General features: G+C 42.0%; 1 protein-coding gene across 1 annotated transcript in view; it reads right to left on the bottom strand.

Moving 5' to 3' along the window:
• GALNT9 (polypeptide N-acetylgalactosaminyltransferase 9) overlaps positions 1 to 5950 on the bottom strand; it is a 249449-nt gene extending 243499 nt beyond the window's left edge. The window contains exon 1 of the mRNA XM_029571589.1: positions 5053 to 5950. Within this exon, the coding sequence (XP_029427449.1) occupies positions 5053 to 5293 (241 nt within the window). The 5' untranslated portion in view covers positions 5294 to 5950. The remainder of the gene's footprint in view (positions 1 to 5052) is intronic.
• Positions 5951 to 27133: the final 21183 nt, after the last annotated feature.

Genomic DNA, 27133 nt, shown 5'->3' on the forward strand with positions numbered 1-27133 from the left:
AAGGCATCTTTAAAAAAAAATTGGAAAGCAAGTCCAAATGAAGAGAATCAGAAGGAGCATAGGCAGTGTCAAGGTAAATGCAAAACATTAATAAGGCAGGCCAAAAAAGAATTTGAGAGGAAGCTCCTCTCTTCCTCCTTCCTCTACTTCTGTGAATAACTCTATAATCTCCCAGTCACTTATAACCTTGGAGTCATCTTTGACTCCTCTTTCTCTTTTTCTATATACTTCTGAATTTAATTTACTACCAGAACCCTTATCCACTCTCTCATCACCTGCTGCTTAAACTATTGCAACCTGCTGCTCACAGGTCTCCCAGTGAGCCATCTCTCTCCACTACAAACCATCCAAAATTCAACTGCACGACTTATCTTTCACCAAGGTCACTACACCTATATAAGTCTTCTTCTCAAGTCACTATATGGGCTCCCTATCATTTCTCACATGCAGTTCAAGCTCCTCCTCCTCACCTACAAGAACCTTCACTGTGCAGCTCCTCACTACTTCTCTCTACAGTCTTCTTCATGTACTCCACTCATCAGGCAATTCACTCCTATCTATGCCCTCCTCCTCTACCGCCAATTCCTGACTCTGTGCTTTCCACCTAGCTTCATCATATGCTTGGACAAGACTTCCTGAGTTGGTGTGTCATATTCCTTCTCTTGCCTTATTTAAATTCCATCTAAAAACCCACTTTTTTGAGGCTGCTTTTAAATCTTAGTCTCTGATTTCCCACTTATAACCTCATTAATTTTTAACCATTTTCTTAATAAATGAAATTCCAAAATTCTCTTTTGCTCTGTGTGTTTATTTTGATTTGATTGTAAGTTCTACTGAAAAGGGACTGTCTCTTATATGTTTTTATACAATGCTGTATATGTTAAGTAGCACTATAGATGTGTTAAGTAGTAATAGTAGTAGTTTTTCAAATACATGAAAAGCAAAAAGCCTGCAAGGAAATCAGTGAGACCACCAGATGACTGGAGAGGGTAAATGGAGCACTTTAGAGAAGATAAAGCTATCACAGAAAAACTAAACTAATTATTTGCTTCTGTCTTTACTGAAGAGAATGTTAGGGAGAAACCCACAGCAGAACCATGCTTTAAAGGTAATGAGTCAGAAGAACTGAAGCAAATCACTGTTAAACTGGAGGACATACTAAAAAAAAAAACCTGACAGGCTAAAACGCAACAAAACCCCAGGACCTGATGGTATTAATCCTAGAGTTTTGAAAGAACTCAAATATAAGATTGCAGATCTGCCCCTGTTAATCTGTAATATACTATTAAAATATGCCAATGTACAGGAAAACTGGAGGGTAGCCAATGTACAGGAAAACTGGAGGGTAGCCAATGTACATCAATTTTTACAGGGGTCCAGGAGTGATCCAGGAAACTATAAACTTGTAATCCTAATATCAGTGTTGAGCAAAATGGTAGAAATTATAGTTAAGAAAAGAATTACTGGGCATATGGATAGGCATGGCTGAATGGGAAAAAGCAAACATGGTTTTAGAAAAGGGAAGTCATGCCTTATGAGTCTATTAGAATTCTCTGAAAGTGTATATAAATATATGTATAAAGGTTAGCTGTCAATATAATGTACCTGGATTTTCAGAAGATATTTGATAAAGTTTCACATGAGATACTTCTCAGGAAATTACAAAATCATGGAATAGGAGGCGATGATTGTGGATTGTTAATTGATTAAGAAATACAAAACAAACAGTAGGTCCAAATGGTCAGTTTTCCCAATGGAGAGAAGAGATTAGTGGAGTACCTCAGGGATCTGTATTGGGACCAGTGTTTAACATATTCATAAATGATCTAGAAAAAAAAGAGCAATGAACAAGATGATCATATTTGCAGATGACATGTAAATATTCAATCAGTTAAGACATGAGCTGATTGTGAGGAATCACAGGAGGATATTGCAAGATTGAGGGACTGGGCATCTAAATGGCAGATTAAATTTAATGTGGGCAAGTGTGAAGTGATACATATAGAGAAAAATAATCCTAACTATACATAATCAAAACAATGCAATAAAGTGCACGCAAAAATGTGTGTCCAAACTGGGTGCACATATTTTGAACGTGCGCACAATCATCTCTCCTGAGCACTCGATGCAATAGGCAAATGAGCCACTGTGCTAAAAAGGATGCACTTGGGATAAATTGTGCATCCCTAGTGAGTCCATGGCATTGGGTGCCCAGGAGATGTGGCTGTGTGCTGGTTAGGAAAACGGGTGCTCAATTAATGAGTGTCCATTTTTCTAATCCATTCATAGCCACGGGTTAGGGAAATGGATGCTCAATTGCTCAATTAATGGGCATCTGTTTCCCTAACCTGACTGCCAGCGAGATTTTTTTTTTCATGCTGCTTCCTGTGGTTCCTCCTACTACTTAGTATCAGGATGATACTAAGTATCGGGATGATACTAAGTAGGAGGAATCACAGAAAAGCAGTATTTGGGACTTTTTTGTGGCTTTATGGGGCATTTTTTCAGACAGCTCAGAGTGGGTAAAAACAAAGCCAGCCCTTGGGCTGCAAGTTTTCCATGTTAAAATGTGGGCATGAGGTACACAGTGATTTTTTGCATTGGGGTTAATAGCTAATAACCTCATCTACATGTATTTACATGTGATGAATGCTATTAGCTAGTCGCTGGTTTAGATGCGCTAATCCCCTTATTGCATCGGGTGTTAGCCTAGTGCATCCAAAACGTTCATCCAAGTGCTCATTAACCTGTGTGCTAGGCTCAGCACAGGATATTGCATTGACTTGAATGCTGGGTTTCAATTAGGAGTTGCCATCCAAGTAAGGGAGTTTGGAGTCATTATGGACAACACATTGAATCTTCAGTTTAGTATACACTGGCAGCAAAAAAAAAAAAAAAAAGCAAATAAAATGTTAGGAATTGTTTGGAAAGGAACAGAAAACAAAACTGGGAATATAATGCATCTGTATTGATCCATGATGCAGCCACATCTTGAGTATCATATCCAAATCTGGTTGCTACATCTCATAACAGATATAGCAGAGCTAGAAAAACATACAGACAAAGGCAACAAAATTAAGTATGCAGATGATTGGCTGTGTTCTGAAGAAAGGCTAAACAGATTAGGACTCTTCATGACTTTGAGGGGATATGATAGAGGTTTACAAAATTGTGTGATAAAGAACAAGTTAATAGGGAATGGTTATTTACACTATCTAATAGAACTAGGAGATACTCACTGAAACTAACAGATTTAAAACAAATTAAAGAGAGTTTATTTTCAATAAACACACAATTAAACTATGGAACTTGTTGCCAGAAAATGTGGTTAAGACTAATAGTATAAGTTTAATAAAAGTTTGAACAAGTTTCTGAAGAACAGATCCATAAATAATTATTAGCTAGATAGACTTTGATTTCTCCATCTCATAATTCTTGAGGATAACAACATGAAACAGATTTTCATATTGGGATTTGCTGGGTACTTACAGGTGACCCAGATTGGCCATTGTCAGAAACAGAATGCTGGTCTCAGTGGACCACTGATCTGATGCAGTATGGCATTTCTTATGTTCTATATAACAAATCGTATCACATAGAAAGAAAGCTGATTGGCTAATGCACCCTGTACTGACACCATTAACAATATGAACTAATGGACTGAAGTTAGAGGAATTGCAAGGGAGCTTCTTCAAGAAATGAAATAATAATGACTTAGGAAAATAGTTATAACTACAATAAGTAGTTGCTATTTGTCATGTGTACCTTTGAAAAATTTGATAATACATAGCAGCTACAGATTTATTCTAAAAGTAGATTAGTATATCCTGCAATCTAGTTAATGAATACAAAATTTCTAGTTCAGTTATTGCCATTATCTTTTTACTGATTCTTCCACACAAATTATTGAACCTCATGTCATCTAATTTATGTGCACTTTTCACTTATGGTACAATCTCCATATGCACTGTATTTACATTATTTTAAACTGTACTTGATGGGAAAGTCACAGTGGCAAGATGTTTCAGGGACAAGGAATTGAATGAATATCAACTTGCAGAACTATTTTTTAAATAAAAGAAACCCAAGGGCTATGAGTTCAAAATGCAGCAATGATAATTGAGTAGACACAATTCACAAGTGTCATGGTATAAAAACTACTCACTGGATGAAGGAGAAATTGTAAGTGATGCCTCATCTTATTCCAGTTAAGGATCAAACAAATATAATTTCATGGAAGAGGTTATAGGCCAGGAGTGGCCAACTCTGGTCTTCCAGAGCCACAAACAGGCCATGTATTCAAAATATCCACAATTAATATGCATGAGATAGATTTGCATATAATGGAGGCAGTGCATGCAAATCTATCTCATGCATATTTATTGTGGATATCCTGAAAACCTGACTTGCTTGTGTCTCTTGAAGACCGGAGTTGGCCACCCCTATTATAGGCAATAAACTGTAAACATTCACCCCAATATTATTACTGATAAACTTGACAGCCAATTTTCAAAATATTTTTAATATAAAGACTGAGCCTGATATTAAAATGTGTCTAAAAGCAGTCTAAAGGTAAACACAATACAGTTTGGGGAGGAGGAGAAGTCCTGTGCTTCTGGAATATTTATATAATGCAGTTTTATTTTTTAATTAACTATCCCAATTAAAAGCTTTGTCAGCTTCATCAAATGTGCTTTCCACAAATCAGAAAGATAGAGTCTTTAAAAGTAATTCAAGTGAATGAGTTAGATACACCTTCCACTGTCTGGTAAATCCACTAAATCTGATTATAAGTTGAAGCCCATATATATCCAATGAATAATAAATAAACATATCTTTGAAACTGTACCTTTTAGGTTAATCATTTATTTACTATTTTATGGAGATAATTAGCTACAAAAAAGCAGAATCTCATAGAACATGTTGTAAGCACTGTAAAATGGGTCAGATCATTTAGTAGTGTATTGCTTATGCTTTATAGTATTTTTATGATCGTCCTATTGCCTAGTAAACTACGCATAGTTTTGAATAATAAGAGTAAGACAGTTTTACCATTCAGTTGATTATAAACCACTTCTTCCAGGTGATCTAGTCGTTGTAGAATAGATTCCCTGTCTATGAGGGCTCCCACTTTGGCATTCCTACTCCTCACTCTTCGATCAGAACTTCTGACAATCTGTACCAGCTCCTGAGAGCGGTCTTGGATCCTGCAATACACCGAAAACAAAATAATCCCCACAAAAACCAAAATGTTCACAGTCAACAAAGTTTTGATTTTCCTTGCCACCGCCATGAAAACTGGTGTGATTCAGCATCAAGGCATAGTGCTCTTGGTCAAGCACCCTCACTGCTGAAAGCAGTAAAGATCCACTTGGCAAAAACGGGCGGCGGGCGGCTGATGCTGGACAAAGAAGATCCGGAGGGAGCAGTGGGAGCTGTCCCTTTCAGCACCACCATGAGCGCCCTCTCTCTGGGCGCTGTAGTGGGAGCTGTCCCTTTCAGCACCACGGCGCTCTCCGCACGCCTTGCAGCCCCTCGCCTGATGTCTGCCGCCTCCGGTCCTGAAAGTGCTCATTCAGAGGGGGGAGTCAGCATTCTCGCAAAGATCGCGTTTCCAATCCAATGCATGTGCCAACTGCTGCTGGGCTTTAGTGCAGCGCTTTTCACAAGACACAACGGGCAATGCGGGCAGCATTCTCCGACTGGGAATGAAGCGACCTAAAAGGAGAAAAGGTGCAGATCTGGAAGAGCTACAGGAGCTGTTCCGATGTGATTATGGAGGACTTCATTGTCCTTCTTTGGGAAGTCTATGTCACAGGCTCTGTGTATCTTTCTCTCAGACCCCACCTTCTTGTACCGGTGTAAAATGACGTACCTGTAGCCTGAGGGAAAAAACAACCCTCATCGACATTCAAATAATAACTGGTGTGTTAATCCTCCCGCATGTGAATTCAGATTTTATCTCCTGCATCGTCTTTAACTAGCCTAAGGTAAAACTGAAAACAAACGGTGTCACTCTCCATCACTGAGAAAAAAAAAATAGAAGTGGTTACAGCAACCAAAAATGTTAAGTCCAGAAGCTCAAATTGCAGGGCAAGTAGCCACAGTCTTTTGTAGCCCAGTGGCAAATACCCCAGACAGAACAATATAATCTTGTCATCAAGGTCGGTCACAAAAAAAAAAATAATAGCCAAATGACCATTAAAGCAGACTCACCACATACAGCATGGAGACCTCAGCAAAAGGAAAGAAATGCTGAAAGCAGCTGCTTTTTCCTGGGGGAGGAGGGGAGGTTATAGCTCTCCTGCTGGTAGCAGACTAAACGCTGTGCCAGCCAGGCTCCCTTCTCAAATTGCTGCCGAGTTCCCTCCCAGCTCCAAGCCAGCTGCAGCCTCGCAGAGGATCAGAAAGCCCAGGCTGCAGCAGGGCCTCGGCAGACGGAAGCGGCGGCTTCTCCCGAGCAGGGCGAGCACTGGCCGACGGGTTACACTGCGAGCAGCAGCCCTTCCCACCCACAAGAACACAATAAAAATAAATAAATAAATAAATAAATCAGACACACTGTGCCGGGGGCTCAGCCCCAAAGGGAAGCAGACAGGCAGCCACTCCTGCACCACTCTGTTAGCTCTAGAGGCTGCTCAAGAGACGCAGAAAGCTGCCAGCAACCAAACCAGCACCGAGACAAGCCCCTCTCCGGCTAGAAAGAAAGCTTTGAAGTTCCCAAGGAAGGCTGAAGCACACTGGTGAACAAAAGATCACCTCAAACTGAGAGAAATACAGAAATCGTCACGGAAGTAGGATACCAGGTGTCTCCCGGTTAAAAAAAAATAAAAAAAATCCAGCTACAGAAGATATAAATATATAAATACAATTGTTTGACACATATAACTTTTTTTTTAAATCCTTAATAAAACTACAGGTCAAATAAAAACAAACTCAACCGTGAACATGTCCCATTGAAGTCAGTGAAGAAACAGCTTTTTATTTTTCCCTTTTTATAATTATCCCCTGTATAAATTGTTTTCTTTGGGATTCTAATGTCTGTAATTGTACAGCTAGGAAAGCACTGCCTGCCCATTGTGTGCTGTAGTTCTTAGTTCTATGCATTTTCCCTCTATGGTACAATACGAATAATCCTTCAGCTTAATTTGCACTCAGTCTGAGAGCAGGAGGGTAATTTTTTTTTTTTTTTTACATTTTTCTGTTAAATTGCTTTTAATATTGGTAAGAAATAACAAAGAAGGAAAACCAAATCTTGGTTTTTGATATTTTCTGTGGAACTGTTGTGCATGCAAGCAGGAGAATCAGAGACACCTGTTTTACCTATTCTTCCTTAACTAATGCAGAGGTTTGTCCTATGGAAACGGAAAGAAGGGGAGGAGACTTATGATGTCATGAATTGAATATGTAGTGGATCAAGTTCTATGTTTGTAACCACTCCCCTGAAGAAGCACATATCTGGATAGTTGTTTCCCCTTGATTTAATGGGAATAAATTAGATTTCTTGAAAACACCTGTCTTTTTACTCTTGTTGAATCCTCTGCTGATGTTTCCTTTGCTTCAGTGGCTGTCAATGCTGCCTAGTGTCCTTCTATGATCCCCAGAAGCTCTCTCTGAGCATCTTGGGATATGAAGTTTGAAAAGGCTTTTTCCCATTGATAAGCAGGTGGAATTAGCTATGGTGTCTGGGACATCCTCCGGTTGTCTCTGGGCAGAGCTTCTCTCAAAGATTACAGAACTTTGTGCACCTGCAGGGCTGTTCCCGCATGATTGCTTATCCTCCTCAGTTGATAAGATATTTTTTTTTCTTCCATGCAATTTGTCAGATATGCGGAACCACTTCTCTTGTCTTCTCGTTAGAATTTTTCTCATACTTTGCCTAGAGTAAAACCCCCAGCAGCACTTTAACCAAGCTCCTGGCTTCAAATACTGCCAATATGGAAAAGTTATGCCATAACCAATGGACATAATTATTACTGCTATACATACTTGGGTCCTGAGCATAACAGGTCAACCTGTAAGGATTGCGGCAGGATGTCGCCCAGAGCTCTAAGGCAGCGGGCCCAAAAAATCACCAGATTGAGGAATGAGGGCAGCGTATCCATGGGTTTGTATACCCCAACATCAGAGCATCTTTCCTCTCATTCCTTTCAGGACCTAAAACTCATTTTGCAATGCAGGAAAAGCAAGCATACTCTTTGGGCCCACAATCATTATCCGGTGGTCAGAAGAAGCAGTGCCAAGTAGGACATGTTCCCAGAAGGCTCGAGCTGCCCCATGCCTTTAAGAAACAGCAGGCATCAGGGGGTGAGTCATCCAAAAAATGCATCAAAAGATGTGCTGTCCACCATCAAAGGCATCGATCATTAATGATCGACACATGTGTCAAAGCCAGCCAAGTCGAAGCACGACGCAAGGAAGATGCATCACATCAGGTGCAAACTATGCAGAACTTGCATGATGCAATGAACCATCTTGTCAATCGATGTCAACACCATGCGCCCGGACACAGATACCTCATAAGAAGAGTGCAACATCCATGATGCAAGAACACTCTTCGCATGCCTTTCAACATCCGCACACGATGCACCCTAAATACGCACTGCACCCACCGCACTTGCAGACTGCTCATAAGCACAAGCCTCCCCAAAAACAAAGTTTGCAGGGTTCAGGTGCACAAGAGCATGACCCTCAAATAGTGTTCCTGCCAGAAGAACTTCTGAATTCTGAGATGTCAGTTGTGGAAAAGATAGCACCCTTACTGGATGACACTCTGTGGGTTCTTCTAGATCATCTCAGATGGTTTACTCTGATATGTCTTCAGTGTCAAGAAGGAAGAGGTTCTCCCCTCATTTGCAGGAACCCCTCAAAAAGAGACACAAGGGGTCACACAGGGACCAGAACCCATCTGAGCATGTTAGGGGTCCTGATTATGACATTTTTCTGACAGCCATATCACCAGAGAAGAAGAAAGTGATGACTCATATTCCTCAAGACATGGGGTTACCCTCTCATGCAATGTCACAGATATTGGCCATTCTTCAAACATTTTTTAAAATCTTTGGATGGTAACCAATGGGCCCATCCACTGCTAGTCCTTCCATAGGGGATCTCTCCCCACAGAGAACTTCCCTGTCCCCAATCCAGGAGAACAACAGTCTGCACAATTAAGTGGAAGAACCAGTCTTGCAATTCTCTCCACAGCCAGATATGGAACCCCGTGATTCTCAGCCAACTTCTCTGGAATCTTCAACAGGAATCCCATCAGATCCCCCAGAAGACCCACCTGAACCTTCCTTGCCCCCAGAAGACCTAACTTATTCAAAGTTTATTGAAAAGGTAGGATCCATTCTCAAGATTGAAACTAGGTAAGAGGTGTTAGAATATTGAAGATCTTCGATGTTCCTTCTGAGCCCACAGCCTTGCCCTCTCTCACAGTTCTCGATGCTATAATGGATAAAACCTGTGAGTCCCCGTTCTTGGGGCCAACAATGTCTTGAAAATTTGACCTCAAATTCTGCATGAGGAAGTCATCACATTATGGGGCAATGCAGCTTCCCCACTCATTGGTAGTCATTGAATCAGTGATAAAAATGTAAAAAAAAATCATAGCTACATTCTAATACTCCTCCAGGTAAAGATAACATATCTTGATGAATTTGGACGCAAGATCTTCCAAGTGGCAATGCTTAATGCAAAAATTCAACATCACACAGTGTTTGTACGAGTGTTTGCAATCCCTCAGGCTGCACATTTCACCTGCAGCAGGAGACCACTCTACCTCAGTCTATCACAGATTTAGAGGAAGGCTTACACCACCTCCTTCAGACAATTTACAAGGCCTTTTAAACCTCAGCCCATACATTGGCTACGTCCATAGTGGCCTGAAGGATAGCCTTGCTATGGGTCAATGTGATACGTGAAGACGTACATGAGAAACTGGCAGATCTGCCACGTAAAGGAGACAATTTGTTTGGAGACAAACTTCTTGAGACTATCGCAACTTAAGGAGTAAAAAGTAGTGGTCTTGGCCTTTGCTTTTCTATTGGAACAGCAGTCTTCATCAAGGAGATATTACTACCAACTGCAACTTATAGGCCTTATACAACCTATTGGCCACTTTTTTATACACCGCCCAGGCAACAACCCCAGCAGACACAGACCAGGAGTCATTCCAGAGGTCAGTGTCAAGAAAAACAACAGCAGGACACCAATCAAAAACCACAACAGAGTTTTTGAGTGGGGCTCATCCATAGCTACCATTGACAGTGGGGGGGGGGGGGGGGGGCAGATTATCCCTTTTCTACCATCATGTCAGATCATTGGGTTTTAAGCATAATTCCCGAGGGCTACAGGCTAAACTTCAAAAAGAACCACACATAGTTCCCTTGGCACGAGATTAGTGTTCTGGATTTGCTAGGGAGTTAGCAATCTGTTAGAAATCTGATGCTTGATGGGAGGAGCAGTCATATAGGAGGAGCAATCTGTAGAGAAAGCTCTGTATAGTGGACTCCTGGAGAGGGAGGAGTCAGCAATCTTGTAATGTCTCAGATATCATCTTGCTAAGGAGTAGCAATCTGTAATGAATCTGATATAGTTGTGGGTGGATCCCTGGGCTGATGGCAGATGAGTACGCCCTCGGGTGGATACCTGAGAGGGACCACCGGCTAGGCTAGAGTATGGAGACAGACACACATTAGTTCTTTTATTAAACAGGTTATTAGAAACCACCAGAGGTGGCAGTAGTAAGCTGATATGCCTGGCAGGGCTGTAGTCCCTCCAGTACTGGAACAACGATCCCAGGATGGCTGAGCTGTTGAGAAACTGTAGAAAGTGAATAGGCAGAGTTCATGAACAGAACTAGATGACAAAACTCACATAAGGTCTCAAGTAAGCTCAGGAGCTGGAAAGGATTAGGCCCTCGAGGAGCGAGTACCTGGTTCCAGGGAAATCTCTGAGAGAGCAATGGTAACTCACAATTGTTTGTAGCAGTGATAGCTTCCAGGCAGTAGAGAATTTTCAGTGTCCAGGAACATGGGCCCTCGAGGAGCAAGTACCAGTTCCTATCTGTAATCTGAAAATAAAGAAAAGAGCGAGGCCCCGAAGAGTGGGTACCTCTGGTAAGTCCGAGGAGGCAGAGTAGCTTGGGAGTAAAGCCGAAGCAATCCCCTTGCTAATTCAGTTTGTTAGCATTTTCAAAGACCTTTAAATATTGGAAGCAGATGATGTCATCCTAGGGGGACACCCCTGAGGTTCGTGCCCTTGCTGGTACAAGAGTCGGGACGCGCGCATGCATGCGCCCTAGGCATCAGGACAAGATAGCGGAGTTGCAGCGTCGAGCTGGTCCAGGGACGCTGGAGGGAGGCAGCATGGAGACGCCTTGGCAGCCAGCCGTCCATCAGACCCAGAGGGAGTCACCACAGAGGCAAAGAGGGTGGAGTGAGGGCGTCGAGCAGCGACGGTCACAACAATTAGGTACAAACTCAATTTTTGCAACAGGAGGTACACTCATTGCTCCATCAACAAGCTAACCAAATACTACCTCAAGGCCAATGCAACAAGGGATTTTACTCCCAGTACTTCCTCATTGCAAAGAGAATAGGAGGTCTCTGCTCAATTTTGGATTTACATTCCCTCAACAAAGGATTCTGGAAAGAGACATTTAGAATGACATCTCTCAAATCCATACTGCCATTCCTTGAACCCAACAATAAGATGTGCTTGCTGGATCTCAAGGATGTTTACCCCCATATCCCAATGCATCATTCTTTATGGTGCTACCTGCATTTCCAGGTCAATGTGCAAAACTACCAATACAAGGTTCTCCCTTTTGGACTCTCATCTGCCCCGAGGGTTTTCAAAAAGTGTCTAGCAGAGGCTGTGGCTCACTTGAGTAGAAAGGGAATTCAGATATTTCCTTATCTGTAAGAGTGGCTTCTAGTATCCCCACAAGCGGTGACTCTCCAAAGCACTTATTAGATATGATAAGTTGTTTGGAAGGCCTGGGCTTCATAATACATTATGAGAAGTCCAACCTTCAGCCCACTTAGGTTCTCCATTTCATAGGAGCAAAGATAGATACAAATCTATACAAGGCCTTTCTTCCCACTGGCAGAGCACAAACATTTTGCACTCTGGTGATGCAGATGAAACAGTGTGCGTGCCCCTCAGCATGTCAGGTCCTTACCCTGCTGGGACACATGGCGGCAGTGATATACATAGTTCCACACACTCACTTACATATGCGCTCCCTACAGTGGGGTGTCAAGACACAATGGTCCAAATTAATTCAGCCAATGTCCAAGCAGGTGGCACTAACCTGGGCTATGAAGAAGAATATAACATAGTGGTTGAACCCACCTATCTTAACAATGGGGGCTCCTTTCCGCAACCCTATGCATCAGCTCATTTTGACCATGGATGCATCATCAAGGGATTGGGGAGCTCTTCTCCAACAGCTGAAGATGTAAGGACTGGAGGACTCATAGGAAAGGACCCTTCAGATAAATCTCCTAGAGTTGAGAGCAATAAAGAATACTCTATTCACATTCCAGGAGCAGCTTTGGAGAAAGAACATCATGATACATACAGACAACCAGGTGGCTATGTTTTACATAAACAATGTAAAAGGATCAGGTTCCTGGATGCTCTGCAGAGAAGCAATTCAAATTCTGGAATGGGCAGAGGCATGCTCAATAGCGTTCCAAGCAACCTATCTTTCAGGAGAAGTGAATACTAAAGTGGACAGGCTCAGCAGAATTTTCCATCCTCACGAGAGGTTCTCAGTCAGAAAGTGGTGAACGACCTATTCGGAACAAGGGGCATCCCATACATGGATCTCTTCGCAGCAGTCAACCACAGGAAGGTTCTGACCTTTTGTTCGGTATACCCTAGCCTGGAAAGATTCGCCCAAAATGTGTTCCCCATTCTATGGGTGGGAGGACTCTTCTACATGTACCCTCCAAGTTCGTTGATATTATGAACAATCCAGAAATGCATCACAGACATATAGAAACATAGAAACATAGAAACATAGAAATGACGGCAGAAGAAGACCAAACGGCCCATCCAGTCTGCCCAGCAAGCTTCACACACTTTTTTCTCTCATACTATCTGTTTCTCTTAGCTCTTGGTTCTATTTCCCTTCCACCCCCACCATTAATGTAGAAAGCAGTGATGGAGCTGCATCCAAGTGAAATATCTAGCTTGATAAGTTAGGGGTATTAGGGGTAGTAACCGCCGCAATAAGCAAGCTACACCCATGCTTATTTGTTTTACTCAGACTATGTTATACAGCCCTTATTGGTTGTTTTTCTTCTCCCCTGCCGTTGAAGCAGGGAGCTATGCTGGATATGCTTGAAGTATCAGTTTATTCTTCTCCCATGCTGTTGAAGCAGAGAGCCATGCTGGATATGCATCGAAAGTGAAGTATCAGGCACATTTGGTTTGGGGTAGTAACCGCCGTAACAAGCCAGCTACTCCCCGCTTTGTGAGTGCGAACCCTTTTTTCTTCTCCCCTGCCGTTGAAGCAGAGAGCTCTGCTGGATGTGTGTAGTATCAGTTTTTTCTTCTCCCCTGCCGTTGAAGCAGAGAACTATGCTGTATATGCATAGAAATTGAAGTAACAGGCTTATTTGGTTTGAGGTAGTAACCGCCGTAACAAGCCAGCTACTCCCCCCTTTGTGAGTGCAGATCCTTTATTCCACATTTCCTCTTGCTGTTGAAGCTAGAACGATGTTGGAGTCACAGTAAGCATGTGTACGTTTATTGAATAAGGGTATTGTCTCCAGGCAGTAGCCATCATTCTGGCGAGTCACCCACTCTTCATTGGCGGTCTCTTGACTTTATGGATCCACAGTGTTTATCCCACGCCCCTTTGAAGTCCTTCACAGTTCTGGTCTTCACCACATCCTCCGGAAGGGCATTCCAGGCATCCACCACCCTCTCCGTGAAGAAATACTTCCTAACATTGGTTCTGAATCTTCCTCCCTGGAGCTTCAAATCGTGACCCCTGGTTCTGCTGATTTTTTTCCTACGGAAAAGGTTTGTCGTTGTCTTTGGATCATTAAACCTTTCAAGTATCTGAAAGTCTGTATCATATCGCCTCTGCTCCTCCTTTCCTCCAGGGTGTACATATTTAGATTCTTCAATCTCTCCTCGTACGTCATCCGATGAAGATCCTCCACCTTCCTGGTTGCCCTTCTCTGTACCGCTTCCATCTTGTCTTTGTCTTTTTGTAGATACGGTCTCCAGAACTGAACACAGTACTCCAGGTGAGGCCTCACCAAGGACCTGTACAAGGGAATAATCACTTCCCTTTTCTTACTCGATATTCCTCTCTCTATGCAGCCCAGCATTCTTCTGGCTTTTGGCATAGCAGATCTCATCCTCATAGCTCCGGCCTGATGCAGACAATCTTGGTACGCTTATCTGATTCAACTTTCCATAAGTTCTCCTATCTCATTAGGTAGCAGTGCGGATCTACTAACCCATGCACTTTTCCCTACAGTTGATAGCATGGAGAATGAAAGGAGAGCATTGAAACACCTGCATTTGTCAATAGGGATCCAAGACATCCTAATATCGACTAGGAAACCATCCACAAGAAAGAACTATAAGTGGCAGCATTACTTAATCTGGTGTAACGCGAGCAACATATACTCCTGGGGGAATTGTTTGCAAAAAAATGTTAAATTCTGCGCACAAAAACTTAAAATTCTGCAAACTTTATATTGGTCAAAATAACACAATTTACATGACAGTCTTTAAGTAATTACATTTTAAATTAATACAGAAAAAAGTTATTACTTAGAGAAACCATCAGTCCTGGGGCCTTTAAAAGTTTAGCCTCTTTTATTCCTTGTAAGATCTCCTGTAAATGCACTGGCTAATTTAATGTCAGCAATGTTCCTCCATCACTTTAGGGAAATGGATAGACTTTAAGTAACTGTTGATATCCTGTTGCGGGCCTGGTAAAGCCATATATAATGACTGATAATAGTTTGTAAAGATTGAGCAGACATCTTTCCCAGAATTCACCAGTTTCCCATTTTTATCCCACACTGCAGTTATGAATTTGACACCTGTCCAATTTTTTGTTAGATTAGCCAGGGTCCTACCAATTTATTACTATGTTGGTGGAACTTATATCAGTAATACATAATTCCTTACCGCACCCTTTGATCAAGCAGTGTATTCAGGGCAGTTTGTGTAGCGATTAATATTTCTCTGTGTCCCGCTAGGAGCACGCTCATACTGCCATTTATCCAGAGACAATTGCTTCTCTAAAGCCAGTATAGCCAACGCTATTGCCTTCCGTTCTACCACACAATTAGAAAAAATATCCCCTCTTAGCACTGCTTTGGCAGATTCCCAAAATAATACCAGTGAATCTTGATGTTTGGCATTATGAGAAAAAAAGTGTCCTATTTCTTTTTTAGGAATTCCCGAAACACTATATCATTATACAAATGCTTCAGGAAATGCCAAGACTTAATATCTGAAGGGCAAAATCCATTCAGATCTACCCACACCGGGATATGATCTGAAATAATCAAAGGCCCTATCTTGGTGTCCAAAACTCTGGGGAAGGTGTCTCGATGTACAAGGAGGTAATCTATGCGTATTATGCGCCCGAAAGACATGAGTGAATTCTTTCTCTAAAAGACTGAGAACTCGCCATGCATCAATCAGATCTAAATTGTGGCACAAGTAATTGACTCCCTTCCTATTGTATCGGAGGAACGGTCCAGCTGAGCATTAGAGACACAATTAAAGTTCCACCCTCCATCAATAAGATAGCCTTGGTATATGCTAAAATGATTTTAACCAAGCGCACAAACAGGCTGATGCTATACCATGCACTGGCTGCAGTGCACGGTTTAACCCTCAATTAGACGCGCATTTTGGATGTGCATCCATACCCCCCAATGCAAAACAGGGGTTAGCACATGCAAAACACCAGTCCTATCGCAAGTGCAGGTAATAGCACTCATCACATGCAAATGCATGTTGATGAGGCTATTATCGATTCCTCCTCCATGCAAAAAAAAAAAAATGTGAGGTGCACATTTTTACTCTAAAAAATTAACGCCAGCTCTGGAGCCGGCATTAAGACTTGAGGAGCCCAAAAAGTGTACAGAAAAGCTGAGGTAATGACAGTATGTGAATTCAAGAAGGCATGGGATAAACACAGCGGATCTACAAGGGAATGAAATTTCTTTACGAAGAAGCAGTAGACAAAAAGATTTTAAATAAGTAAATAGGGATTGTAAAGCTCAGTAGTTGGTGTGGATGGACAGACTCGATAGGCCAGAATGGTCTTTTTCTGCCATTATGCTTTTATGTTTCATGTGCATAATTTACTTCTTGGAGGAATTTCCATGTCTATAGTCTATCCTTCCACACCTGCTTCCCATACCCACCCCTCAAACATACACATTTAAATCTTCAAGTCTCTCTTTATGGGTTTTGTAGTGCAGTGTGGGTACTTTTACCTGTGCCACAAAGTGGACAGGGCCAGGAACAAGAGGAAGATGGGGCCAGCAAGCAACATGCAAGGATTTTCTTCTGAAATCCCTGTACATGCTTTCAGGCCCTGACTTTGCACCTTGCCAACAGATTTGCCCTGTACTTCCTGCATGGCAGATGTGCAGAAGAGTACGCCTTTGACTGCAGACCCAATTGTGGCTTATTTCTTGTGGCACATTTAGAAATCAATTAAAGATGGAGGTCTATTCTAGCTATGCAATACAGTAAGAATCCATAACTCTTTAAATTTTGATGGGGATGTAATGGTTTTATATTAATTTAACTTAGCAGTGAGGTGGAGAAAAAAATCACAAAATTATGTGAACCACCAAATCACATTCACAACAGATTAAATATTCCAAGAGCAACAGTTCCAGTTTGATATAGTATTACCTCATGACCTACATTGCACTCCCTACTGCTGGTTTCAAACAATATACATAATAAGATTTTAGATTCTATTTATTTTTGAACAACAACTGGCAACTCAAAAGACTGACATTTCAGAAAATAGCCTTCACACTGACATTTTTGGCTGGGTATAACTTTTGCCATTATGTAAGTCATAAGATTTTATGCTTTTTGTGCTGTGGAGCTGATATAATTTCTAAGAAGGCACCCTGCGTGCATGCAATAAACAAAGGAAAAATCTAATTATGTCTATCAAGGATGAATTTGGCAGTCAATCAGCTTGCATAAAGAATTTTGAAATATTTTTCTTGCCCTCACAGAAATAAAAGCATTCAATGCATTGCAAATATATTAAGATTAGATTTTCTGGGTAAAAGAGGTGATAAAATCATGTCACAGCTGTGACTATTGGTGACAATCCAGAGCAAAGCTCTAGATTTGTACTAAAGCTAATTAGCATTCTTTGTCCAATACAATTAATAAGTAAACCATCAGTGTGAATGATAGTAGGACTGTTTTCATGTTTTGGATGATGGACTAAGGTTGCTCAGTTTTTGACAAAGGGTTAGTGTGATTGCCTGGAAACAGTAATTGTCTGTCACATAAAATTATGCCACTTCTAGCACATCAGTAATAAAACAATACGGATGTGAAAGGGTCAAAGTTCAGCCTAATGCAGAGAACAGTAATGACGTTCATAAGACAAAATGAAAAGATACACAAGAATAAATGGTAAAAATAGATGAACAAAAAATATTAGTAAATCTTTAATTGATAAGCACATTTGATTTCTAAAGGAGAATAGTGTAGAAGCCATATTGATCATGAAAAAAACTGAAATCTTGGTAGGCTGTGATACTTTTTAAAGCAGGGCAACTCCAGTCCTCGAGGGCATCTAACCAGTAGGATTTTCAGGATAGAAACTTAGAACATGCAGATAAAGGTGATATGGCCCCAGTCTGCTCATCCACATCTCCTGCTCAGCCTTATAGTTCCTTCTTATCTCTCTAAGATCCTCTGTGCTTGTCCCATGTTTTTTGAATTTGATATTGTCAATGTCTCCACCACCTTCATAGGGAGGCTGTTCCAAGCATCTACCACCCTTACCTGTAAAGAAATATTTCACCCTCATCCAATGACCCCTCATTCTACAGCTTCCTTTCTGTTGAAAGAGGCTCGTCTCCTGTGCATTTAATTTATTCCTTAAAGTTATTTAAATGTCTCTATCATATTTCCCCTTTCCCAGGATATTCATGGTTAGATCTTTAAGCCTATTCCTATATGCTTTATGATGAAGACCACTGATCATCTTAGTAGTCAACCTCTAGACCAACTCCATCTTGTTACAGCTTAAGCCTTCTTGCTCTCTATCTTGCTCTGTGGCCTTCCTAGGCCCTGTCCTGACCTCTGGCCTATCCAGGCCTTGCTTAGTCCTGTGGCCTCTCTAGGCCTTTCCTTGTCTTGCCTCTCGGGAGCTTCCTATAATGCTGCCTTTGGGCTCTATGTGCCATGTTTTGTGTTGTCCTTGTCTTTCCCTATATTGTCCTGTCTTAGTCCATTTCTTTCCTAACCTGAGTTCAGTCTTGCCTGCACGCTGTTCCTGAGTTCAGTCTTGCCTGCACATTGTTCCTAGTTCCAGTCTTGCCTGCATCTGTTCCTGAGTTCCAGTCCAAGCCTGTTCCAGTCTCACCAGACTGACCAAGCCTTGCCTCAGCCTAACCAGACTGTCCAAGCCTTGCTCCAGCCTTGCCTTACCGTCCCATGCAATTCCAGGGTTGGTGTTCCCATGCTCCATCTGGAACCGAGCCATAACACATCCTGTTTATATCCTTTTGAAGATGCAGTCTCCAGAACTGTACACAGTATTCCAAGAGAGATTTCACCAGAAACTTTTACAGAGGCAATATTACCTCCCCTTTCCTGATGGTTATTCCTCTTTGTATGCACCCAAGAATTTTTCTGGCTTTTGCTGTCACCTTATGAACATCAAATATGATTACCCCCAGAACCTGCTCTTGTTTTATGCACAGAATGTGCATGCATGAGATAGATTTGCATGCATACTTCCTCAATTAGGATTATCCTTAAAACCTGACTGATGAGAGGCCTGTGAAGCAGTGCCCCTAGTGTTCCCCTTTCTACCAGTGCAGGATCAGGCTAGACACCTGGTGCAACTTAAATGCCTTAAGAGAAGTATGCTCTATGGGCGGAATCCTGTGGGGCAGGTGGGGCTCAGAGGGCATGACCAGAGACCGGGGAATAAGAGCTCAGTCCAGTTGGGGATAACCAGACCAGGCCTGAGGTTTCCAGGAGGAAGGCAGCTCTTGTGTGTAACACTGCCCAAACCTTGAGCTGAGATGAAGCGACACACTGTAAGTAAAGAGTGTACACTGCCTGAGGAGAAGACAGTCTATGGTTGTGCAAGTGTGAAGTAATAATAAAGAGTTACTTTTTTAAGAAGGCTAGAGTTGGTCTAGTTTATCTCCAGACTTATGGGAATTACTGCTCGTTCCTACAAGGCCCCTCAGTACTGGAGTTGCTCTTCCCTTTTTTTAAAGCACCAACAAGCATTTGCTTCAGTTGCATGAGTATGTGCAGGAACTGTTTGCTGTCTACTACTTGTCACAGAGTGTGAGCTCTCGGCTATGGTGTGGTTGACACAGCCTAGCAGGCAAATCCACTAGGCCCATGCCAACAACTGGTGGACATACTCTTGCTAGGACTAGATCTAGTGCTTCATCTATACCAGCCCCGTTCCTCGCAGGTTGAGCCCTTGGGTACCAGGGGATGGCAGGGCTTAGGTGATGATCCTGTAAGGCATGGTCAGATGAAGTCATATAGCAGACCATGACCAGGGCAAGCAGCAAACAAGCAGCATCAAGATACAGGCAAAGGTCAGGGCAGGTGGAGAACAGGTAGCATCAAGGTCCAGGCAGAGTTCAGGGCAGGGGGAGATCCAGAAGCATAGTCAGAGTCCAAGGCCAAGGTCAAATTGAAAGTTAGGCAAGACAGATGAGGCAAGGCTTTGCCAAGTAGGGAGACAGGAGACAGGGAACAGGGCACAGAGGGCAAGGCAGAGACAGACATGGCAGCACAGGGCAAGGTAATGTCAGGCAAGGCAAGACAACGGCAAGGAAGGAAGGAGAGCAATTTGCACTGCACAGAATTCAGGAAGACCTGTTTGTGAGGCATCAGCCAGGTAGACAGCTGGGGTATCCTGGAGTGCCGATGATATCATCAGAGGATGCTGCGGCTTAATTCCTGCCACGGAGCCTTTAACTGGGAAGAGTGCATATACGAGTGGCAGCATCTGTGCTGAGAAGAGAGTGGGCTGGCAGCGTCTTGAAGTAAATGCGGCCGGTCTCAGGGCTGTCCCACAACCAGTCAAACGTTACCTCATAATTAAGTAAAGTCCTTGGGAACCATCATCATCTGTGTGAGAGTGCAGTTCATGAAACACTATGAAAAGGAGAGTGTTTTCCCTGCCGGCCAAGCCTAAGGTTCACAGTACTGAACTGCTGAAAATTGCTTGGAAGTAAAAATTTATGTAATCTTGGAAGCATTCAGACCTCCATGCCTAAACCAGGGCTATAAACAAGAAGAAGGAGAAAATAAAAGTTACTATTCTGTTTAACTGTGTTGAATTCCTGCATGTCTCTAGTTCCCTTGAAGACACCATCCTAGAAATGTGTCACTAAACACTTTGCGCCTCAACTGCTCCTGCAAACTCTTAGCATATGCTATGCTTTGTTCATCTACTTCCTGCCTTTCCATATTCATCTTTCAGCTGACATTCTACAGTTTCTGTCATTGTTCAGTCTAAAGTATATTGCAAAGAGCTTAGAAAACAAAGTAATAAACCAACTGTTGGGAAAATAAAAAAAAAACCAAAAACAAAAACCAGCTTGCAGGAGGAGAATGCAAGCCAGGATACAGGGTTTGCATACTTCGCTGCCTTCAGAACATGTTCTAGCATGAAGCTTATTCCGAGTCCTCACAGATGAGAGAAGATGACTGTTTTCATTAGTTATATTAATTATGGATACAGCCTTTTGCATGTAAAAAAAATACATATTTGTAAGTATGCTGAGGACCATTTTCAAGAGCATTTATCCCTCTATGTATGTAAAGTGCATGCATTGCTCTACAACTCATTGCTTTGAAATGTTGGAGGAAAAGTGATATAATCAAGATCATTAAACTAAGCTAGACTTATAGAGAGGCGGCGACCCCAGGAGCGGAAAATAATGCATGTAGATTTTGCATTCACAAATATCTATACATGTTGTTGTTTTCTATGGAAGCAGCATGTGTGAATATCTGTAGCTGCTTTTACCCAGAGCAATTTTCAAAGGGGATATCTGCATGTCCCTTCCCTTTGAGAACTGCTGCGAAGTCCAGGGGTAAAAAATTCCTGCAGACTTTTCATCAATGTGGGAAGTTTGAAAATGTTCCCATTGTTACCCTAATTCAGATAATTATCTTAGGCTGGTTATTTTTACCATTGCCATATTATGAATCATACCAGGGGGCTAACTTACCACAGAAGGTGCTTGGGATTTTCACAATAGGTGTTTGCTAATAAATAATCTTGGGTTAATGGCATAATGTCACATTGATGCATCTATTTGAAGAAAAGATATTTTAGTCACAAGTCCCACTGTCGCTCCTTGTGACCTTGGGCAAGTCACTTTACCCTCCATTGCCTCAGGTACAAACTCAGAATGTAAGCCCTCTGGGGACAGGGAAATACCTACAGTACCTGAATGTAATCTGCTTTGAAGCGCTGAAAAAAGTGTGAAAAGCGGAATATAAAAAGCTAAATAAAATAGTTTTTAAAATGTTGTAGCTGTGATGCAATCTGCCCTAGAAAAGGAGAGAAAATGACTGCTGCTGCCATGGCAGCTCCTGCCAAACCAAGACGTATTGAAGGTGAGCCTCAAAAAGGTGTCCCTGCAGGCCTTGGACCAGCAAGGTTTCCTGAGTTACCCAGGCTTACTGTCTGGAGGGAGGAGGGGGGAGAAAAGCAGAAATCACCAGGGAGAAAAATGGAAAATGACAAAAAAAGAAAAATGTTATTTTTCAACAATACAGGATATAAAGACAATATATAGACAGAATGGGCCAATTTGTCTTCATCTGCTGACATCTACCATGTTGCTATGTTATTGTACAATAGGTAATGTGCCCATACAACATCACAGGGATAGTGGATGGAAGAGTTAAAGCTAATTAAAAATCAGGAGTCTCACTCAGCCGATGCATTCATTATTCATTCCTAACCAATATATATACTGAAAACTGCTAAAACAAAAATTACACACTTTCAAGGGCAATCTGAGGACACCCAAAAGCATCTATTGCTTTATATGGAACTGCCCACAGACATCCCACAGTTATCTCTGGATCGCCCACAGATTCCTATTGACATTTTTACTCGTTTTGAGGCCGATGCAATACAGTGCGCTCAGCCAAGCGCACTGTATAACCCGCACTAGGACGCGGGTTAAATAGGCTCTAATCCATCCCCTAATGCAGGTGTTAATAGCTGAGCACATGTAAAAGAAGTACAGAAAAGCAGAAAAAACGTACTTTAAAAAAAAAAAGACATAATTATTTCCTTGGTGTCTAACGCAGCATTTACAGGGAAATTTTAAAACGTAACAGGCACCTATATTGATTACCCTTTGTTTCATTGCAAGAAACTCCTTCCTGCGTTGCTGCGTTACTCTAATTATGTCTGGATATATCCACAATTTAGCTCCATAAAATAGAGCAGATCTATTTCTCAAAAACATTTTCAAGGCGTAATTACGATCTGAAATAAACGCAAAGGTTATTAACATGGCTTTTCTTTCCTTTACTTCTGAGTCTTTTTCGATCCCAAGCAATTGAAAGATTTTCTGTTGGGCCATCCCCAAGAAGTCCCCAAAGCGAGTTTGACTTAGAAATAAAGGGTTGCTCACCTATCTTTATGTAATATATATGAAAATGTTGTTTTGATAATTTCATTCTAATATTTCTCTTGCCTCTGAAATTCCTTTATTTAGGTGTATAATCTGAGAATATTTTCTTATTTTCTTTCATATATTATACAAAATTTGTAATTTGTATTTCAGATTATGTACCGAATTCTATTAGAAGCAATTCATGTAAAATATGTGAAATCTTGAAAATAAAAAATTAAAAAAAAAAAACCAACCTCGGCAGACCGCCGAGTTATGAAGACCAACACTGGTAAACTCAGCGCCCGTTTTCATTACTGGCAGATGGCCGGTTATAAAAACCAATGCCGAGTTTACTGGCATCTGTTTTCGTAACCGGCAGCCGCGGCGGGGTCGCATTAGAAAGGAGGTGCTAAGGTCACGCAAGCGACCCTAGCACCTCCTTGCTAGCGCGAAACCCCTAATTTGGGTATAGCATTGCCCCCCCTTGCTGGCACCATGCGCACATTAAGAAAGCGGGCACTGACTTTTCGGCGCCCACTTTCCGCGCTTTTTATTGCATCGGCCCCTTTGTGAGGGGAATTAGCTCTAAGGGCGGTGACAGTGCCAAAATATGCAATCAGATTTGTAAATTAAACCAAATAAATCTCAGAGAACCAGGATATCCACAAAAAAGTCTAATATAAGGACAAAAATTGCTAGAAATTACAAAAGTAATGATTATAGCATATGATTATACAGAAATTTAGATATTTTGTATTTACTATGGTTCGTTAGAATATGTAAACAGCAAGTGAGGCTCTGCTACTTACTATTCTTGCAGGCGATACAATAGGCTTTACCAACAGTTGGCCAAACTGCTTCTTGTTAGATCAGATGGACAGGGAAAACCAATATGTGCTTCATGATGGTGACGATGGCACTACTCTGAAGATCCTCTGCCTTGTTTTATATCTTACACTTTTTTGGCAGCGTGTCTGTAACAGTCTAGCAGTGATATCAACCCTGTCATGGGTCATGTGGTGTGCACTCTGGACACAGTCACTGTAACCGTTCGCCCAGGATATGTTTTGGCTTCTCAAAGAGATGCGTCTCCTATATTTTAGGTAAAAGTGAAGAAAAACAGGAGCGAGGCCTTGCAGTGTCTGCACACATATACAGGAGCTATAGATACGTTCTCAGCAGTTTCAGCAAATAAGTGGTTATTGGCTTTTTTTTTTCACCAGCGTCAGCATTTTGTTCCATCTGTTTGTTGTTCCATCTTAGTTCACAAAGTTAGCATGAGTTGTCAAAGAAGGTAGCGCGAGTCTGATCTTCAGCGTGTAGAAATGGAACCAGAATGTTATCCATTGTATTACGTGCAAAACACAATAGTCGCAGAACTAAGCTAACCACAACATTATCTACAGCTTTTTATCAAGCTGCTTTGTATGTCCTGCCCCCTGAAGACCTTTTGTAAGTGGAGAATGGAAGTGGGATTTCTTAATCTGAAAACTGTAATACATTTTTTTTTGTTATACCTAGAAGAAGTACAAAGGAGCACAGAAATTTAGTTAGAAGGAAAAATAAATCTCACGCCATAAATCAACACCTTAATTTAGAGAACTAAACTGCAGAGGAGTAGGCAACTCTCATTAGCATTGACTGAGGCATGACACTTTCCATAGCTTCATCAGATTAATGTCAGGCCAAATATCTGTTAAATATTCTAGCCTTAAACAGAAAGGCCCAGAGGGGAAAAATATCCCTTTCTGAATAAATTGACAATTATGAGAAACTGCTAACCAAAAACATTGTAGCAATTTATCCTTTTAGCTTCAGTGGATTAGCTTTTAAGAGGTCAGTACATATGTTCCTTCTCTGTCAGATCATTTAAACAAAATAAAATTTGCAAGCAAAAAAAGCTTATCACTCTAATGTGATTGGTCCCACCTACTGTGCCACTGACGGATGCAAAAGTGGAACTCGCGTCTATTCACTCCTCAGCCTACCTCCCATAATGAAAAGCTATGCTGCAAGTACAAATGTACTCAACCAAAAAGATCTTGGATGTCTCCTCATCTCATAAATATATTGACTGCTACGCATTTACATTTTAGATTCCTGAATGCCTTCATTTTTCAAATGGTTTTTGTTTGATGTTCAAGGTCGGGAAAGTCAATTGAAACGTAATTTTCTTCCATGTGATTGATGGCAGTTCTGGATTAAGTGCTTGATTCTGAGCGAATCCAGTCATTTCTTCTGATAATGAATGGCGTATTTTTTTTTTCTGGTGGTTTTCACCTTGAATAATAGCTTGGTGTGTTTTATCATATTATGCCACTTATTTTAATAGAAAGTATTATTCATCCTTGGTTTCTTAGATTTCACCGCTAGCACAGGCACACTTTATGGGAGGCAGGAGATGGATGTGATTCCTCTTCAGGCAAAGTAGAATAGAGGGGTGAGTAGGCGAGGGGAGAGATCTTGGACCGGAAGCCTTATGGCTTCCCTGAAAAGTGGTGAGCAATGGTACCCATGCTTGGATGTGCCTCTGAGAAAGGATACACATGCAGGCAATGATGTACATATGCAAGGAGTGTGGCGCATTACCTATGGCTGATTGCCATCTTTCGATGGATGACAGTGCTCTGCTGCACATAGGTTAATGGAGTTCTGTAGTTTATTTGAAGTTGGTAAGGTGACATCTCATGCATTTTTTTAGATGTGAGAGCTGCAAAATAAAACTAAGTAGCTCTGACATGGGTAGCCACAATTTTAGAAACAAATGCATATATAAAATTGAACAGTCAAAATATTATTACCCCAATTTTTGTTTTAAGATTAATAAATTGATGGGTCCAAAAATCTTTGAAACAGGTGTAGATGAGGCGGTTTAAGCCACTTGTAGACCTTGGAAAGTAGAAGGGGAGAGGAGAGGGGGCAGAAGAGCTCCAGTTCTCTGACTTGGTGTGAGATGGATCAGGTGTGACTTCTTTCTAACTCAAAACCTACAGATAAAGTCTCACAATAAACCTAGGGAGGACACAGCATGCATATGCCTGGGTTTGGAACTCTTTTCAACGCAAGTTTGTTTTCAGTAGGGATAACTGTTGGACTGTGGGTACCTTTCCCTCCCAAATTTCCAGCTAGCTGATGCAGTTTCGAAAACATTACTGCACCTCCGGATGGATGGCCTGAATCAGTGCATAAGTTCTTTTCTACCATATAATGATTACATGAAGACACCCTGTACTAGCCTCTGTCCCACATGCCACTCTCCCGCATTATAGTAACATAGTAATGATGACAAAAAATGGCCACATGGTCCATCCAGTCTGCCCAGCAACCTTCCTTAAGGTAGTAACTGCCACTCTCTGCAGGTTACCCCCATGTACTGCTGCTCCATGCAGTTATCCCCAAGCCTTATGATAACCCATAAAAAATGTACTGCTAGCAACATTTTTCCTGGGTGATGAGCCTCCTTGAAAATTTAGACAATGCTGCTTGACCTGCTTTGCTTGTGGTCTTGGCCGTAGAAGCAGTCCTGTGAGTTTTCCCTTATGTCCATATTAGGACCCCAGACTGTAAAAGTCAGGGCCCATGTTGGTTGTCGTCTGAACCAATCCCTCCCTTCACCCCTGCTGTCAAAGTGGAAAGCGATGTTGCAGTTGTATTCAAACATAAATCATGACATATAATAAATGTGTTTAAGGTCAAAGGCCACAGTTTTATTGAAAGGGCTGGGGGAGCCTGTCTCGCTGGGCCCATGATAATATGGGTGCCAGCCGGGCTCCTCCGGTCAGATGCTGGAGGGAGGGGTGAGGGAGGGGCCGGGAGTGAGGGAGAGAGCCAGGACGCACGTCCTTGCTCTCCTCCCCCCCCCCCTCCCCTGCTATGATGTGCCTGTGATGCAGAGAGGCCGGCTCAGCCGACCTGAGGGCTGTGGTTGGTCGGCCTCGCTGTGTCACTGGGTTTTTTGAATGGAATATAAAAGGGGGCGGAGCCGTTGGGACTGCCCCTTTTTTGATGCGAGCAGCCGGCCTGATCCCCTCCCTCCCTCCCCTGTTTTTTATGTGTTATGGGGCTGGTTTATCACAGCTTGGGGGGCTTATGCGGAGTGACCAGAGCCAGGACTCAGTTGGGGTGGGGTTCAGAGCAAGGAACCCGCTAGGTGGTGGGCTTTCTTGTCTCTGGCTTCAGCTGCGTGTGACTGGGTTCAGTCTCATGCTGAGGACCCCTTGCTGGGGGCTGTGGTGGGGGTCCCG

Source organism: Rhinatrema bivittatum, chromosome 11 (genome assembly GCF_901001135.1).
Source record: "Rhinatrema bivittatum chromosome 11, aRhiBiv1.1, whole genome shotgun sequence".
Classification (NCBI taxonomy): domain Eukaryota; kingdom Metazoa; phylum Chordata; class Amphibia; order Gymnophiona; family Rhinatrematidae; genus Rhinatrema; species Rhinatrema bivittatum.